At 37.6% G+C, this 14,378-nt stretch overlaps 1 protein-coding gene across 10 annotated transcripts in view; it reads left to right on the top strand.

Moving 5' to 3' along the window:
- Positions 1-14,378, top strand: part of cadpsb (Ca2+-dependent activator protein for secretion b) — an 83,983-nt gene that overhangs the window by 67,562 nt on the left and 2,043 nt on the right. For 4 of the 10 annotated variants that reach the window (XM_066663895.1, XM_066663889.1, XM_066663887.1 and 1 more), the window contains 12 exons: positions 486-592; positions 1,046-1,075; positions 3,716-3,872; positions 4,032-4,173; positions 5,283-5,444; positions 8,510-8,665; positions 8,921-9,068; positions 9,506-9,580; positions 9,685-9,768; positions 9,900-9,932; positions 10,039-10,146; positions 14,239-14,343. In XM_066663895.1, coding sequence (XP_066519992.1) covers positions 486-592; positions 1,046-1,075; positions 3,716-3,872; positions 4,032-4,173; positions 5,283-5,444; positions 8,510-8,665; positions 8,921-9,068; positions 9,506-9,580; positions 9,685-9,768; positions 9,900-9,932; positions 10,039-10,146; positions 14,239-14,343 — 1,307 coding nt within the window. The remainder of the gene's footprint in view (positions 1-485; positions 593-1,045; positions 1,076-3,715; positions 3,873-4,031; positions 4,174-5,282; positions 5,445-8,509; positions 8,666-8,920; positions 9,069-9,505; positions 9,581-9,684; positions 9,769-9,899; positions 9,933-10,038; positions 10,147-14,238; positions 14,344-14,378) is intronic. The other 6 variants (XM_066663890.1, XM_066663888.1, XM_066663886.1 and 3 more) reach the window with 3 other exon arrangements.

The raw sequence follows: 14,378 nt of genomic DNA, 5'->3' as shown, positions 1-14,378 counted from the left end.
CAGTAGATTCTTTTAGACAGTTTAGGATTGCAATACTATGGTCACTCTAGATTTAGATATCAGTATATAAATCCAGTGTGTTTTATAAGCAGTAGTGTAATGAATTAGCCACACCTTGAAATTTGCATAGACTTTCCTTTGGAAGGTTTTATGACTAATATAAAACCTCACCTATTGCGAATACATTCCCATGGCAACTTTTAAAATGGCCTCCCAACTGAAAGCATGGGCTGCAATGCCTGGTGCATGTTCAGATTATGCCAATTCATATTGATGCCAATTTGTTCAATCAGAAGGGTCAGTAATTATTTGGACCATCTCCAAATGTACAGACAGTATGTTAAGTTATTACAATAAATGTCATCAACCACATTACTGTTTCTGCATGCAATTTTAGGCAATATTATTTTTGCTGCTTAGGCCTGAACACAGTGAGTATCCTTGCAGTGTTATTGACCTCCCTTCTCCCACATTTTCTGCTCTAGAGAATGTAGCCAACCTAGCTACACCTGCCAAAAAGCTGGAGCATGTCATTCGCCTGGCAGAATTAGTCATAGAGGTTCTCCAGCAAAATCAGGACCACCATGCAGAGGTGAGGATAGCATCCATTACTTCCTTTAGCTTTCCTCCTTTTCTCTGTGCAGCCAATGTCTCAGGCTTAATGTTTTGAATAGTGTATTTTTTCTTAATTGCAACCACACAGTTTTATAAATAGTATTTGATGGTGTTGATTCTTTCTTGTGATCCAGTCTCTTTCACCCTCTGTTTCTGGATCTTCCCTCTAAACACAGCCTAAAAATGCAAGACATTTTCCACTAAAAGAACAATGCATAGTAATGTAAAATAAAAAAAGAGCAAATGGGGTTTAAAAGAGTGCATCTTATTAATTAGCAAGTCTGCATGATACATTAGTTGTTTACATCCACCAGCTGGTCAGAAATATACATGGTAGGCATGACTAAAGTACATGCAGTTTATATTTAGATAACCCATGGTCTTCCTGAGCTCTACAGATTTACTCTATTTTTTTGAATATGCTTAACAGGCTGCGGTCACAAGTACAGGAGACCAGTCGGTACAGTATTCATGTTTCCTTCCTTCTCAAGTCCTCATCACATAGTGTATAATTCCCCTCAAGCATGTCAAGTCACGCTAGGGGCTTTACTGTCATTTTTGGGGTGGGTGGATGGGGCAGTTTGATTAAAAAGCTTGAGCATGGAAGGGAACTGATGAGATGATATCAAATGTCGTGCGTTTATAGAGGTCCGAAACCCCTAAAATTCATGGTGTGTTTTTTTAATTACTGTTAGTTATTTCTATGAATATTGCTTGAACAGAACATGTAAAAGCCAATATTATATTTTCTATACCAAAATCAGAAGGTGTGAACGGCGGTCCTCCACAGAATAATTCCAAATATCCCTTTGATATTTCTAATGGCCACAGTTCATCTCAGTATCTTCTGTTCTAAGCAATTTGCACTGAATATTTCCATGTCTTTCTCACCGCTCAATCCATCCTATGGGCTTGGGCAGGGAAAAGAGGTACGTGAGCAAACTGAATGCAAATAATCAGCACCTTTGTTCCCTAATAATGGTTTGTGCATGAGCTGTGTGGGGCCTCTATTTTTGTAATTCCCTATTCCTTCCAGTATGGGGAATTTTAGCATTGTGTCTGACTTTGGTGCGTCCCAGTTTGCTAGCACTGTCACTGTCTAGTCTCTCCTGAAGGACATACATGTAAGACTTGCACTCCAGGTTGCAGGGGTTGGTCTGGTGGGAAGTTTTTTGTTTGTTTGTTTGTTTTGTTTTGTTTTTTTGTTTTTGTTTTTAGAGGGAATGTATATAGTTGCACCAACCCATCCCCTAGTTTTGTCATCCTGGCCTTGTACCAGTTCGCCGTGTCAGTTTTCCCCTTCCTGCAAATGTTTTTCTGCTCCTCCTTTCCAAAACTGAAATTTACTTTTTCTCTGTACACTATAATCCAAAATCACACCATAGCTCCTTCCCTTGGACCTTTCTAGCCCATTTCAAATAAATAAGTTCAAATATGTTATTTTTGTCATGTAACTAACTACAGGGCAACATTTTTGTTTATTGCAATAAAGGACTTGGGGAAGGATCTTGGAGTTGATTGGATTTGACAACGCTACCCTCTTTCTATCTCTACTTCTTTCTATCTGTATGTCTATTTCAGCTCAGCAATATGCATTGGCCTGTTACCCTAGTGAATGCTTTGTTTTTTGTTCATAATTATATATATATATATTCATCAATGTAGTATAATTAAATGCTGGTTGTGAGTAGGCCAGGTAAGTGAAATGGCAAAATTAACCATAGTTTATATTATTAGAGCTGAGTTGGTTTTGGGGTTAAAACGTGTGGTAACATTGGAGTGGGTTGGCAGGAAAAAAACCAACAAAAAATAGCATGCTGCGAAAAGGGAAGGATTAACTTTCTTAAAGGCTGATCAGTTCCCTGAGTGACGTTACCACTGGTCAGGGATTTTTTTTTAAAGGACAAAGTTATTTAATGCTAAGACTGCACGCAAGTTGGTTAGGTTAAGAGAGTATAAGTATCTTACATCTTACTAATTATCTAAGGATATTTTAGTATATTGTAAGTATTGGGTCTTTTTTTGTCAACATCCCACCATATTTCCTCTTGGAAACCAGATATATAAGAGAAAAAAAAACAACAACCAAGAAATACCAAGCAAAAGGTACTCAAACTCTCATTAAGAAACTTATTTCATGCTTGCAGTCTTAGGCATGCCAGGTTTTGCAAGGTTGCATGATGATGAGACACATCCCCATCCTAATGGCAGGGATGCAGAGATGTGATTGGTTGAATAACTACATTTTCCATCTGGAGAGCGAAAGCATGCAGCGATTTCTACTTCACCTGCATGAGAATTGCACCTCTTCTGGCATCTTGATTTCACTATCTGTAGATTTACTGTATATAAGACAAGGTCCTCATGAAAATCAGTGATTCTTGCTCACACATCAGGACATTTGCAAAACAAGACTGAAGGAAATTAGTTAAGATAAAAAAAATGTAAGCAGTTACAATGATAGGTGAATGTAAACGACACTTCCTCATATTAATGGGCAATCCATGTGTAACTGGAACAAATGTATAATCAGTGCTTTTTAATTATATTAGGCCACTGTCCCTCCAAGGTGCACAGCATAAAAATGATTTAATCTAAGTTCTAAATAGGTGTTTTTTTGTGTTGCAAATTTAATATAGATTTTGAGGTCTCTTAAATTAAACCTAGCAAGTTTACTGGTGTAAACTTGTTAAAGGGGTGCTATATCAGAGCCATATCTTACTACAAAATACAGTGAAGTTTGTTACCCATACATAAAATGAAAGGAACGACACCAGCATTAAATTAAAGTTACACATAGTGTAAGCACGATAGATTTAGACTTTGAGTGAAATAAAGGTTTATTTAATGCAGGTGATTTTCAGCTGATGCCACATTTAAGGAACAGAAACATTTGGCCACCAATTTAAAATCTGACAACAAATCTTTCTGTTTCAAAATGGATTTATTACTCAGTAACTTTTCAAATTTGTACAACTTTTAAATCACATGGCAGAAACCAGTTTACCCCCTTCCCCTTTCAGATCAACTCTCCTCTAACTCTCTCTCCCATTCTTGTTCTTTTCCCCACGTTTTCACTGTGTTTTCCTGGGTAAAATAGGCCTTTGCCTGGTGGTCAGATCTGATGGTGGAGCATGCTGAGCACTTCCTGTCCCTGTACAGCGTGGACATGGATGCAGCTCTAGAGATCCAGTCTCCTGAAAGCTGGGACAGCTTCCCTCTCTTTCAGCTCCTTAATGACTTTCTACGAATTGACTGTAAGCACCCCTGCCCAAAATGCAATCAAGTAGTGAAATGGCTACACAGCGCTTGGAATTGTACTTACTGATTATGTTAACAGCATGCACAGCAGTCATAAATCTTTAGTGGAACAAACCCCAGGGTTGACTTACTGATGTCTCTTTCTGTCCTCATAGACCATCTGTGCAATGGGAAGTTTCACAAGCACCTGCAAGACCTTTATGCCCCCCTGGTGGTGCGATATGTCGATTTAATGGAGTCCTCCATCTCTCAGTCCATTCACAGGGGCTTTGAGCGTGAATCTTGGGAGCCTGTGAAGTAAGACACTAATTCCTGCCGACTCTGTGTTGCTGGGTTTGAATGTGAGGCAGTGCCATTAACGCCCCAGAAAGCAATGTGGGCAAATAAAGGAAAATTTATTTCATCCAATGTTAGGAGGAATTTAAAAATATATACACAATACACAGATCAGAATCTTGCTATGATGTCCATTTTCAACCACCTCAGTTACAACTAACTTTCCAGCAAATCAAGTAATATTTAAGAATGAATTTAATGTTGTTTTAGAATACTACATTAGAACTACACTTAAAGTAGAACTGCTAATTAAGGGTCTGGGTTTCTGAGCTATTCCAAGCTGATTGACCTCATTCATTGGTCTCTGTTCATCATAAGCAGTGAATTACCTGAGTTACCATAGCTAGCTTTGGCCAAAAGGAAAGACTCTTTATCAAGCTAGACTCCAGTCAGTGCCTTTTGTGTTTTCATCCTTTTGTTTTGTAAACTAACCCTCATAATATGTGCTTGAATGAAACAGGATGCCTTTTATGTGCTAATCAGTTCTTCCCTCTGATTTTGCTTTGCATATTGGTTTTGCCATTTTCTTGCTGAAAATAATTTAGTTTAGATGAGGGTTACATTTTTAACCACATATCAATAGTATTTTTAAACTAGACATGCACCTGGCAATGTAGAAATGGAGCATAACTCCATTATACAAAATGCATTTATTGCTTTTTAACCATTCCTTTACAGTATCATAAAAAAGCTTCCCTTATTTGTTTGTCTTCTGTTTATGTGTTGAAATATCCACCGCTGGCTGTTTAACTTGTCAATCTGCTGTTTGTGCCTGCTGCTGAAATATGCGGCTTCTGTTTCTTTTTTTTACCTGTATATATGTGCTTTTGTCTATATTACCGCGTTTCTTTTCTCTGTAGGTCCTCTTTTTATATGTTTAGTGACCTTCCCTACATTTAACAAGTGATTCTTTATGTCTGCTATTTTTGAATGTCTAAGAATGGCCTTTTAATTTATATACTTTTCTTAGTTCTTGTTACTTTCTTATTGTATGTCTTACATTGCTTTTTTGCAGCATTCCACATTGCCACTGTTATGGATTTTTTGTTTCTTTTTGTCTGTTTCTGCAGGAGTTTAACAAGTAATCTGCCCAATGTGAATCTGCCAAATGTGAACCTCCAAATTCCCAAAGTACCAAATCTTCCCGTGCCAGTAGCAGGACTATCTGTTAACCTTCCACAAATGCCTAGCTTTTCCACTCCATCCTGGATGGCTGCTATTTATGACTCTGAGTGTGTATTCAATGAGTTTACATCAGATTTGATCAATTGAAAATGTGTCCCCTTGGCATGAAGGTGTTCTCATGAGGATTGCAGTTAATTAAAAAAAAGATAAAAAGTGTAAAATTTTAATATCAAATATGATACTGGCTTGAGAAACTTGATAAATTAAAAAAAAATACATAATATAATGGTTACACTAAATAATAGTAGTAGAGCAAGCTTAGGAACTGGACTAATGTCAGCTAATGTATCCATGTGGAGCTTATTTTTACACCTTTAGAACACATATCACACTTGATTTTGACACATACAGATATTTTATTATCTAGAATTTATTTCTCTTTGGTTGGACAACTATAGAGTTGTCTAAAGCAACATTTTCAGTTAGCTAAGTAATTTTCCATTAGGTTTGCTAGGGTTAGGGTCAGGGTGGCTTTACAGGAGAACATTGGAGATCTCTGGTTCAATGTGAGCATTTAAATTTCCCAACATTGTGGTAAAAACATTTTAATATGCTATTGTTTTTCTGGTCCTAAAGTATTGTATGTTGAGTTGCTGAAATTGTGAAATTCTGAATATTGTATATTATTATATATTGTTCATAAAACATTAACAACAATATAAAAATATATAGATAAATATTTTGGAACGTAGTGTATAAGCAATAATTCACTCAATTGCATTTCAGCTAGGTTAATACAAATCAAAAGTTGAGGATGGTTAATTTTTTTTGTTTTGCTAATGTGGATGGATGTAAGCAGGTCATGAATATCTTTTTATCTAGCCAAAAAGAATGTCTCCGCTGGCATAGATAAACTGTGCATAAGGGGGCGTGACATTCAGAATCTTTCAGCAAATAGTAATATTTGAACCCAACTGAATGGTGCTTATATTAGCAACTGCTGTGTGACATACACTTAGAACAGATGCTAGGCCAAAATTGTATTGTCCTGATTTTAGGTATAGACCTAAAAGCCTTGTTCCATTTCTAACATTCCAGTTTCTTTTAAGTACACTTATATATTTGTTCCAGTTTAATATAAATATGTTACTCCACCCATCTAAATATAGACGACTAAAATGTTTGTCAAGCCAGCATATTTAAGTTGTACTATATTCATGCAGAACTGTAATGTTTTACACTAAACAAGGAGGTAAACAAAGGTAATTTAAATTAGTGTAAAATAAGCAAGAAATAACATGTGTAGGAAGAACATTTCAGCAGTGCTGGCCTTTCAAGTCATTTTCATGCCAAGTAGATTGCAAGGGGTTTGGGTCAAGCCCATGGTGTTTGTTTATTTGAAATGAGAACTGAAAAGCTTTTCATTTTCCTCAATGTGCATGCCATTGAGGTGGGACTGAGGTGGTGAGATCTGGATTGCAACCCAAACCTACAAACAGTCAGCCCTAAGTTTCCCAGCTTCTAACTAAGGAAAATATCCCCATTCAACACACTATCCGCCTCTAAATCCTAAGGTTAGGATTATAGTTTAAGCCACTCATCTGTGTCCTTCCAGAACATCTTTGCGTTTATAACACCCAGCTGTTCTTAAGGCCGTTTTTTTTTTAGTTTCTTTTTTTCCAGATATTCTCCCATCAGTTCATACAACATTATTGACCCTAAAATGAGTAAAATTTAATCATGCAAAGAAATTAGGGTGTAGGTGGTCCTCGACCATAAGGAATAGAACCAACATTGAATAGTGGACCTTTGACATCTGTGGTAAGAAATCCATTTTTAGAAGATCCATCCAGAACTTTGAGGTGAAGGGGTGTGTTAGAGGGTCATCAGTGGGTTCAGGTTTGTTTGAAAGGTGTCAGTGGGTGTGGGTTGGTGGAACTCCCTGCCTGGTCATAAAATCCCTGCTTGGTCTTTTTAGTAGTAGAAGGAAAAGCTCTGAAACAGTCTAAACGTCAGCCTGCAGCTGGCATCCAAGGGAGTAGAAATTAGCCATCATTGAGTTTAAACATCAGAGTGGCCTTCAGATTTTTATTTCCTACCTGCATGCCATTGAGAACTATGCATGGACCATAACATCAAACAAAGAGCGTATGTCATATAGTAATAAGACTTATTTCCTGTAATGTACAAAAGGCATGTGAAGCTTAATTAGAAAAGCATCATGACACTCTACAGAGTGTCTTATATGAGACTTTTGTGGGTGGGGGGGCTGCCCCATCATCATCTCAGAAACCACAACCACTCTTATGTTTCAACTTTATGGTAGCCAACCACTACCCTCTCCTCCCTGACTCTTACAACACTGCTCCCCTCCTGTCCCATCTATTTCCACTCAGGATGGCAGCGTTTTCAGAGTTGACTGCATGGTGTGTGTTTACCTCTGGAACTCAGTCAGCCTCGTTGGGCATGTGTGGTGAGAGAGAGCCTGATTTTTGCGTTTCTGTTTCTCCTCTGGTCTTTGTCTTCTATCTATTAAGTAAATTAAGCCTTCTCCATCTTTCATTGAAAATGGTGGTCCATTCAAATACTGCGATTGGGCCTTCTGAACTAATTGCATTGCTAATGAATACTGCCTATAGCACTAATGAGACAATGGTAAGAAGTAGTGAGCTGGCTCAGTTTTAAAGTGTCTTGTTGCTCAGCTTTTGTAAATATGCAGCTTGATGTATATGATAGAGAGATCGTCCCTAAGGCATTTTCTAATTGCTTCTCAGTAACCAGCTCTGAGCCTTCTCTCACCATGACATTCCCAAGCCCCTCACCTCCCTTTCCTTAGAGCAATGTGACCAATCAAAGTGTGCATGATTACAGGCCCTGTCAAGGGTGAATAACCACGCAACAGTGCGAGGTTATTGATGTGTTTTGGAAACACACCTGTCTATTTTAGCATACACCAACTGACCTTAGGAAACTTTTCCCTGTGAATTAAATAAACTGATTTGATTCACTAGGCGTCTGGGCCAGTTGTCAGTGTATGGTTAAAACAATTTGAAAAAAATGTCATCAAAAGATTCAGAAAGAAAATCCTACCTTTCTGTTGCTGCTTTCACTGAGCAGCTTATGGGCAAAGGATCTGACAACTGACCCCCGTGTATGTTATTGTGCCTGGCAGTAATGGCTCAGGGGCATCAGAAGATCTGTTTTGGAAGCTGGATGCTCTACAGACATTCATCAGAGACTTGCATTGGCCTGAGGAAGAATTTGCCAAGCACCTAGACAACCGTATGAAGCTCATGTCCAGTGATATGATTGAATCCTGTGTTAAACGGTAAGTGCAAGTTTGGTGATAGAGGAAAACAGACAAACAATAACACAACCTCACAACAGTCCTAGGACAGTTGAAGATTTTGGCAAAACATGCATGAAATGTACAGAAAATATTTTTATCATCAACAAATGAGCTTCTACCAAGTAAACATGGTGTGTATCATTCAGAATGCCAAGAATCTTTATATAGCAACTAGAGCTTTTCATACTGTGACCTAAATATAAGGATTAATTTTTGGTTTGTTCTTTGCTTTAGCACCAGGGCAGCGTTTGAGTCCAAGCTGACCAAGAGTAGCCGTACAACAGACTTCCGCATCCCACTGTCTTTATGTACCATGTTCAATGTGATGGTGGACGCCAAGGACCAGTCAGCAAAACTGTGTGCCATGGAGATGGGCCAGGAGGTAATGAGAGGATCTGTTAAGTCTGTTTACTGATGAAAAATCACAAAACATTAGGCAAGACATAAAAACTGAGAAAACACCATAACTTAGTTGGGATTTCCTGCTACTCTGATTGCCAATGATTAATTTACTAAACTTGTGTTTGATTATGAATATGCATGCATGATTTCCTGAGATGATACATCTCATCCCTTGAGAAAGATATAGGAACAGCTAACAACCTTTAAGAGAGAGAGAGAGAGTCATGAGGTATATGTATTAAAAACCTCAGAAAATCTCCATCTGATGCCTACTCTGATATGGGTCATATTGCAGAATGATTGACAGTGGCATCAGCATGCAAGGTTATAAAAAAATTAGAAATGTATATATGTAATTGGAGGTTCAAATATGCATGTAATAAGAATTATATCAGTAAACCTGTTGTTACTTTTTAGAAACAGTATCACTCTAAAATTGATGACCTCATTGAAGAGAGTGTGAAGGACATGATTGCTCTTTTGGTGGCTAAGGTAAAATGTGGCTTAGATATTGAGTTTGATAAATGCATATTTTTGTTGGTGTGTTGTTATTTACATGTTTTACATTATTTGTTGTATTTGTACCATCTGCATAGTTTGTGGTGGTTCTGGAAAGTGTTCTAGCAAAGATCTCCAGGTATGATGAGGGAACACTCTTCTCGTCCTTCCTTTCATTTACGGTGAGATTTAATGGTCTTATGCTCATATGGTTTTATTCTTAGGGTTTTATTATTATTATTAATATTATTATTATTACTATTATACATGTTACTGATATACATGTAACGGTAACATTTCTTTTTGGTTTCAGGTGAAAGCAGCATCAAAGTATGTGGATGTCCCTGTAAGTACTTGATTCAGACTATGTAACCCCTTTTGTGTTGTTGTTATTCTGTGATGTATTTGGAAGTATAAGTAGTAGCTAAATCTTTCTGCAATCTCTTCTACAGAAACCAGGAATGGATGTTGCTGATGCCTATGTGACCTTTGTTCGTCATTCTCAGGACATACTGCGAGATAAGGTCAATGAGGAGGTGTATATAGAGAGGTTATTTGATGTAAGTAAGATGCCGTCTCCTCCATGCCTAACAGGGGAGGTTCCATCCAAAATGTGGCAAAACAATGGGGCATATGAGGGATAAGTCACATTTTGAGTGCTGTGCTCTGAATCCTTCCATCCTGACAGATAAGGCCAGTCTTATCCTGAGGCTCTCGCTCTCTCACTCTTCAGTGTGTCATTGCTGTGATTTCTCGTTCAGCCCTCTGTGCTCTGGTGTTGCATTAGCCACAATGAGTTGCACCTTTGTGCTCTGATGTTGCGTTAGCTACTGTCTGTTGGACCTTTGTGTTCAGAGTTCAAGAGGCAAAGTGTCTACCACCACCAAGTGGATTATTTAAGACAGTGCTCTCAAAAACAAAGAATGTAATGTGGGAATTATTGTTTGTGGCCATTATTTTACAAATTCCTAATTATTTCCGTACAAATTTGATGGGATCCTTGAATTTATAATATGTAGAAAAGGTGTGGGATAACAGTTAGGCACTAACTGTCACACTGACATAAATGATGGCATGCACTGGAGAGCACTGTTAAATTTTAGAAATAATCCTTCGTAAATCATTTGTGACTTGGTGTTGCACAGTTGTGTACATGTATGTATAGTGAGAGGTCATTTATTCTGTGTACAGTAGATTTGTGCTGTTTATATGTGTGCATCTTTGTTTGCGTGTGTGTTTGTGTGTGTGTGTGTGTGTGTGTGTGTGTGTGTGTGAGAGAGAGACTATGGTGATTTGGAGTTTGTGGTTGCATTTTATGAAGATGCAGCACAGAGCGGTAAGGTACATGTGGTATGTGTGCTAGCGAGCTGTGTGTGTGTGTGTGTGTGTTTGATAGTGAAGTGTCAGAGAAATGCAGTGTACTGTACCTACTGCTTTTCCTGTTTGTGTTATGAGTATGTGAAACACACTGATGATGCATGACTATTGGATCTGCTTGTATTTCTTGTTCCTTATAAAGTACAGTGCAGTCCGTTGTGTCATTTAACCATTCTTTTCATAGTAATTTCAAAATCATAAATGCTGTATGTCCTTAGAATGTTCTCTAACCAAGGAATGATCTTGTGATTAACATGTTATTTTACTATATTTTATATTATTGTATACTATATTGTTTCATTTTCATATATATTAAAAATTGCACTTATATATTTAAACTTGTTTATTTATATGCACTATATGTCCAAACATCTTCTAATTGATGAATATTTGGTACGCATATTGATTTAGTTGGTATCTTCTACATCAGCCTCAAATAAACATATGGTCCCTAAGTGAGATTGGTTATAAAACCCTGCACTGGGTTGAATAGATGTGGAACTGCATTCTCTGTGGTGATGAGGCTCCATCCACTTCTTTGGAATGCGTGGTGTTTGTTATCTGGAATTAATAAACCGGTATCAGTGCCTGACCTCACTATGCAAAGCCTCATAGAAATGGTTGATACTGCAGTAAAGAGGAACACATACTTATTAACTCCCTTGATTTCAGAGGATTGGATGACACTGGACATTGGACATATATTGTATATCAGACCATAGGCATTTAGTTTTGTGTATTTCTTTGGAGACATTAAAGGACCTACAGCGTTGTATTCCCCAAGCTGTATATCATATTATTATTTAATACATAAAGGCTGTTTCCTGATCTGCATACTTGCATTCCCTATGCGTGTCAGGCCTGTTCTTTTTTTTTGTTTTTTACAGGCACTGAGGGATATTAGCAACCTTATTACACACAGCATATACTTTTAATCACAAAATATATTATGGTGTAGTGGTAATTATGAATAATATTACACCATAAACAATAAGATTTTGTTTATGCCTGCATTCTCTCTTTTATCTCTTATACTCCAAGTCCATTTAAAGCAAATTTAACATTAAGCTCACATAAAATGTACTTTATATACAGACTTGCACAGATACATATGGAAATAGAGGAAGCAAGTACACGTTTGATAAACAGCCTATGTCCCATAAATACGTCTAGTTATACGCAACTCAAATATCCATGCTGTCTCTCACTTTTCTTCTCATCTAAACTATATCTCAGATAGCAGACAATTTTGGGCCTAATCTGTGCCACTTTTGGCACTTACAGCTCAGGTATGGGACTGGCAATTGTTGTGTGGGTCAGACATGGGCCAAATGTCATGAGCCAGGTTTGACTTGGTCTACAACACCTGACATCTGGTCCATGTGTGGTTGACCTGTGGCATTCCGACTCATCCTGAGTTATTCAAGGCCAAATGTGGGCCATAAGAGAACCGCAGATATGGGCCACATTTGGGCCAAACATTCATTGCTATCTGGTATCACATTACATACTATTCTTTTCAGCTCTACTTTCCTCGACTCTTTACATCCTCAAGAAATACCACCACGTCCTCCTTTAATAACAAAGTGGAACTTATCTCTAGATGTCCTACTGTTTGATCACATTCTGTTGAGTGGCATGATTTCTAATCAAATAATCTTCCTGTGTACATCTACTAGCATGACCCACCTCCTAAAGTTCCCACGTCATACACACACACAGCTCTCTGCCCCACCCACTCACCTGCTCCTTCTGCATGCACTGCACGCTCCGACTAGTCAACTGTTTGAAGTGGACATGCAAGCAAACAAATCAGCCTGTCACCAACCAAATCACCAAACAACAAACAACTCGGCCAAATCAAATCGCATTTCTGTTCACTCTTCAAATAATCAAATCACAATGTAGGTTTGTCAATTACAAGTCAAAGCAGTCATCATTCACTCCTGTCATCTTCTGATTATATTCTAAAACAGCCAACACTGACTGAACTATTGCTGTGTTCATTTAGTCAGAATTACTGCATATTTACATGTATGACTGATATATCTTTAGAGACTGGAACAGCTGAGAAAGTTTTAGTTATGTTTCAAAGCAATAAGTAATAGATAAAACAGTCAAAGAGCAGCTGTATTTAATTTGGTGGAAAGCCTTTAAAATCAACATTCCTTACAATAATGTTTGCCGAGTGGCAAGCCTCAATAGTTTGAACATATAATCCTGACACTTCAGGGAAAGAAAACCACTTCAAAATGCTCAAATATGCCGAGTCACTCCACAGAATCCTGTTAAAAGAGACTGCAACATCATCCATTACACATGTACTGTTCTCTTTGAAGTATACGTAGTTTGTGTGGCATTCTGAGATTTCAAGAGTTCCTAATACACTTTGTCTTCAGATTTATATTCAAGTATTTCTGAAAACATTCAACAGAACAGAAATGGATTAAGATAACAGTACAAACCCCCCTTGCCTGCAGATTCCTCTCACTCTTACGTTTACATATTGATTTCAAAGTTTTATGGCTATGGTCATACTAAAGTTTGCTGCTTTGACTTGATGTTTTGTTGGAATTTGGGGATCTTGTTTAAAAGTTATAGCATGAGTAAATGCTTCCATTTCAAGGTTTTGTTATTTAAATTCAGCATAGTTCTGTTAACAATGACAAAAAAGAGAAAAGAAAATTTCTTAATTCTTGATTTCATATTTTTAAATTTAAATTATTTTCAAATGTCTGATCTAAACTTGGTCATTTTAACTCTCAGACTATGCTGTATGTTAAGAAAAATACAATTCAAGTGTTTATTTTATTAACTATGCAAGTCATTAATGCATGATTTATGTACTTTTTTGCAGATGGTCATATTGCTGGCTCTGTAAATTAATTTTAAAAGGCCTGACTAACCTAGTGATAAGTGAGGGTGTGATTGTGTCTTTGTTGGTATGCATTTTGTGTATTTTGTGTGTGCTTGTCTCTGCATGTGTAAGGGGATGTGTGTGCGTATGTGTAAGCGTGTTTATGTGTGGGTGAGTGTGTGTGTGTGTGTGTGTGTGTGTGTGTGTGTGTGTGTGCGAGTGTGTGCATGTGTCTGAGAGTGGGCATACGTGCGCATTCATGAATATGTAAGTGTGAACACATATATGCGTATGTATGTATAATCTCTGAATATTTATGTGTAAATGTACGTCTAGACACTCCGGTCTATTGCATGGGTTTGTTTGTGTGTATGTGTGTGTGTGTTGCTGGAGAACGCTGTGTTTGTGTGCATTACAGCAATGGTATACAGCCACCATGAATCTGCTGGGGACTTGGCTCACTGACCGAATGGACCAACAACTCCACGTCTACCAACTCAAAATCCTCATCAGGATTGTAAAGGTACTGTATACATGGCATAATAGCACATTGTGAAA

Source organism: Hoplias malabaricus, chromosome 3, assembly GCF_029633855.1.
Source record: "Hoplias malabaricus isolate fHopMal1 chromosome 3, fHopMal1.hap1, whole genome shotgun sequence".
Taxonomy (NCBI): domain Eukaryota; kingdom Metazoa; phylum Chordata; class Actinopteri; order Characiformes; family Erythrinidae; genus Hoplias; species Hoplias malabaricus.
Note: the sequence above shows the minus strand (reverse complement) of the source record. Positions and strands in the feature narration are given on the sequence as shown.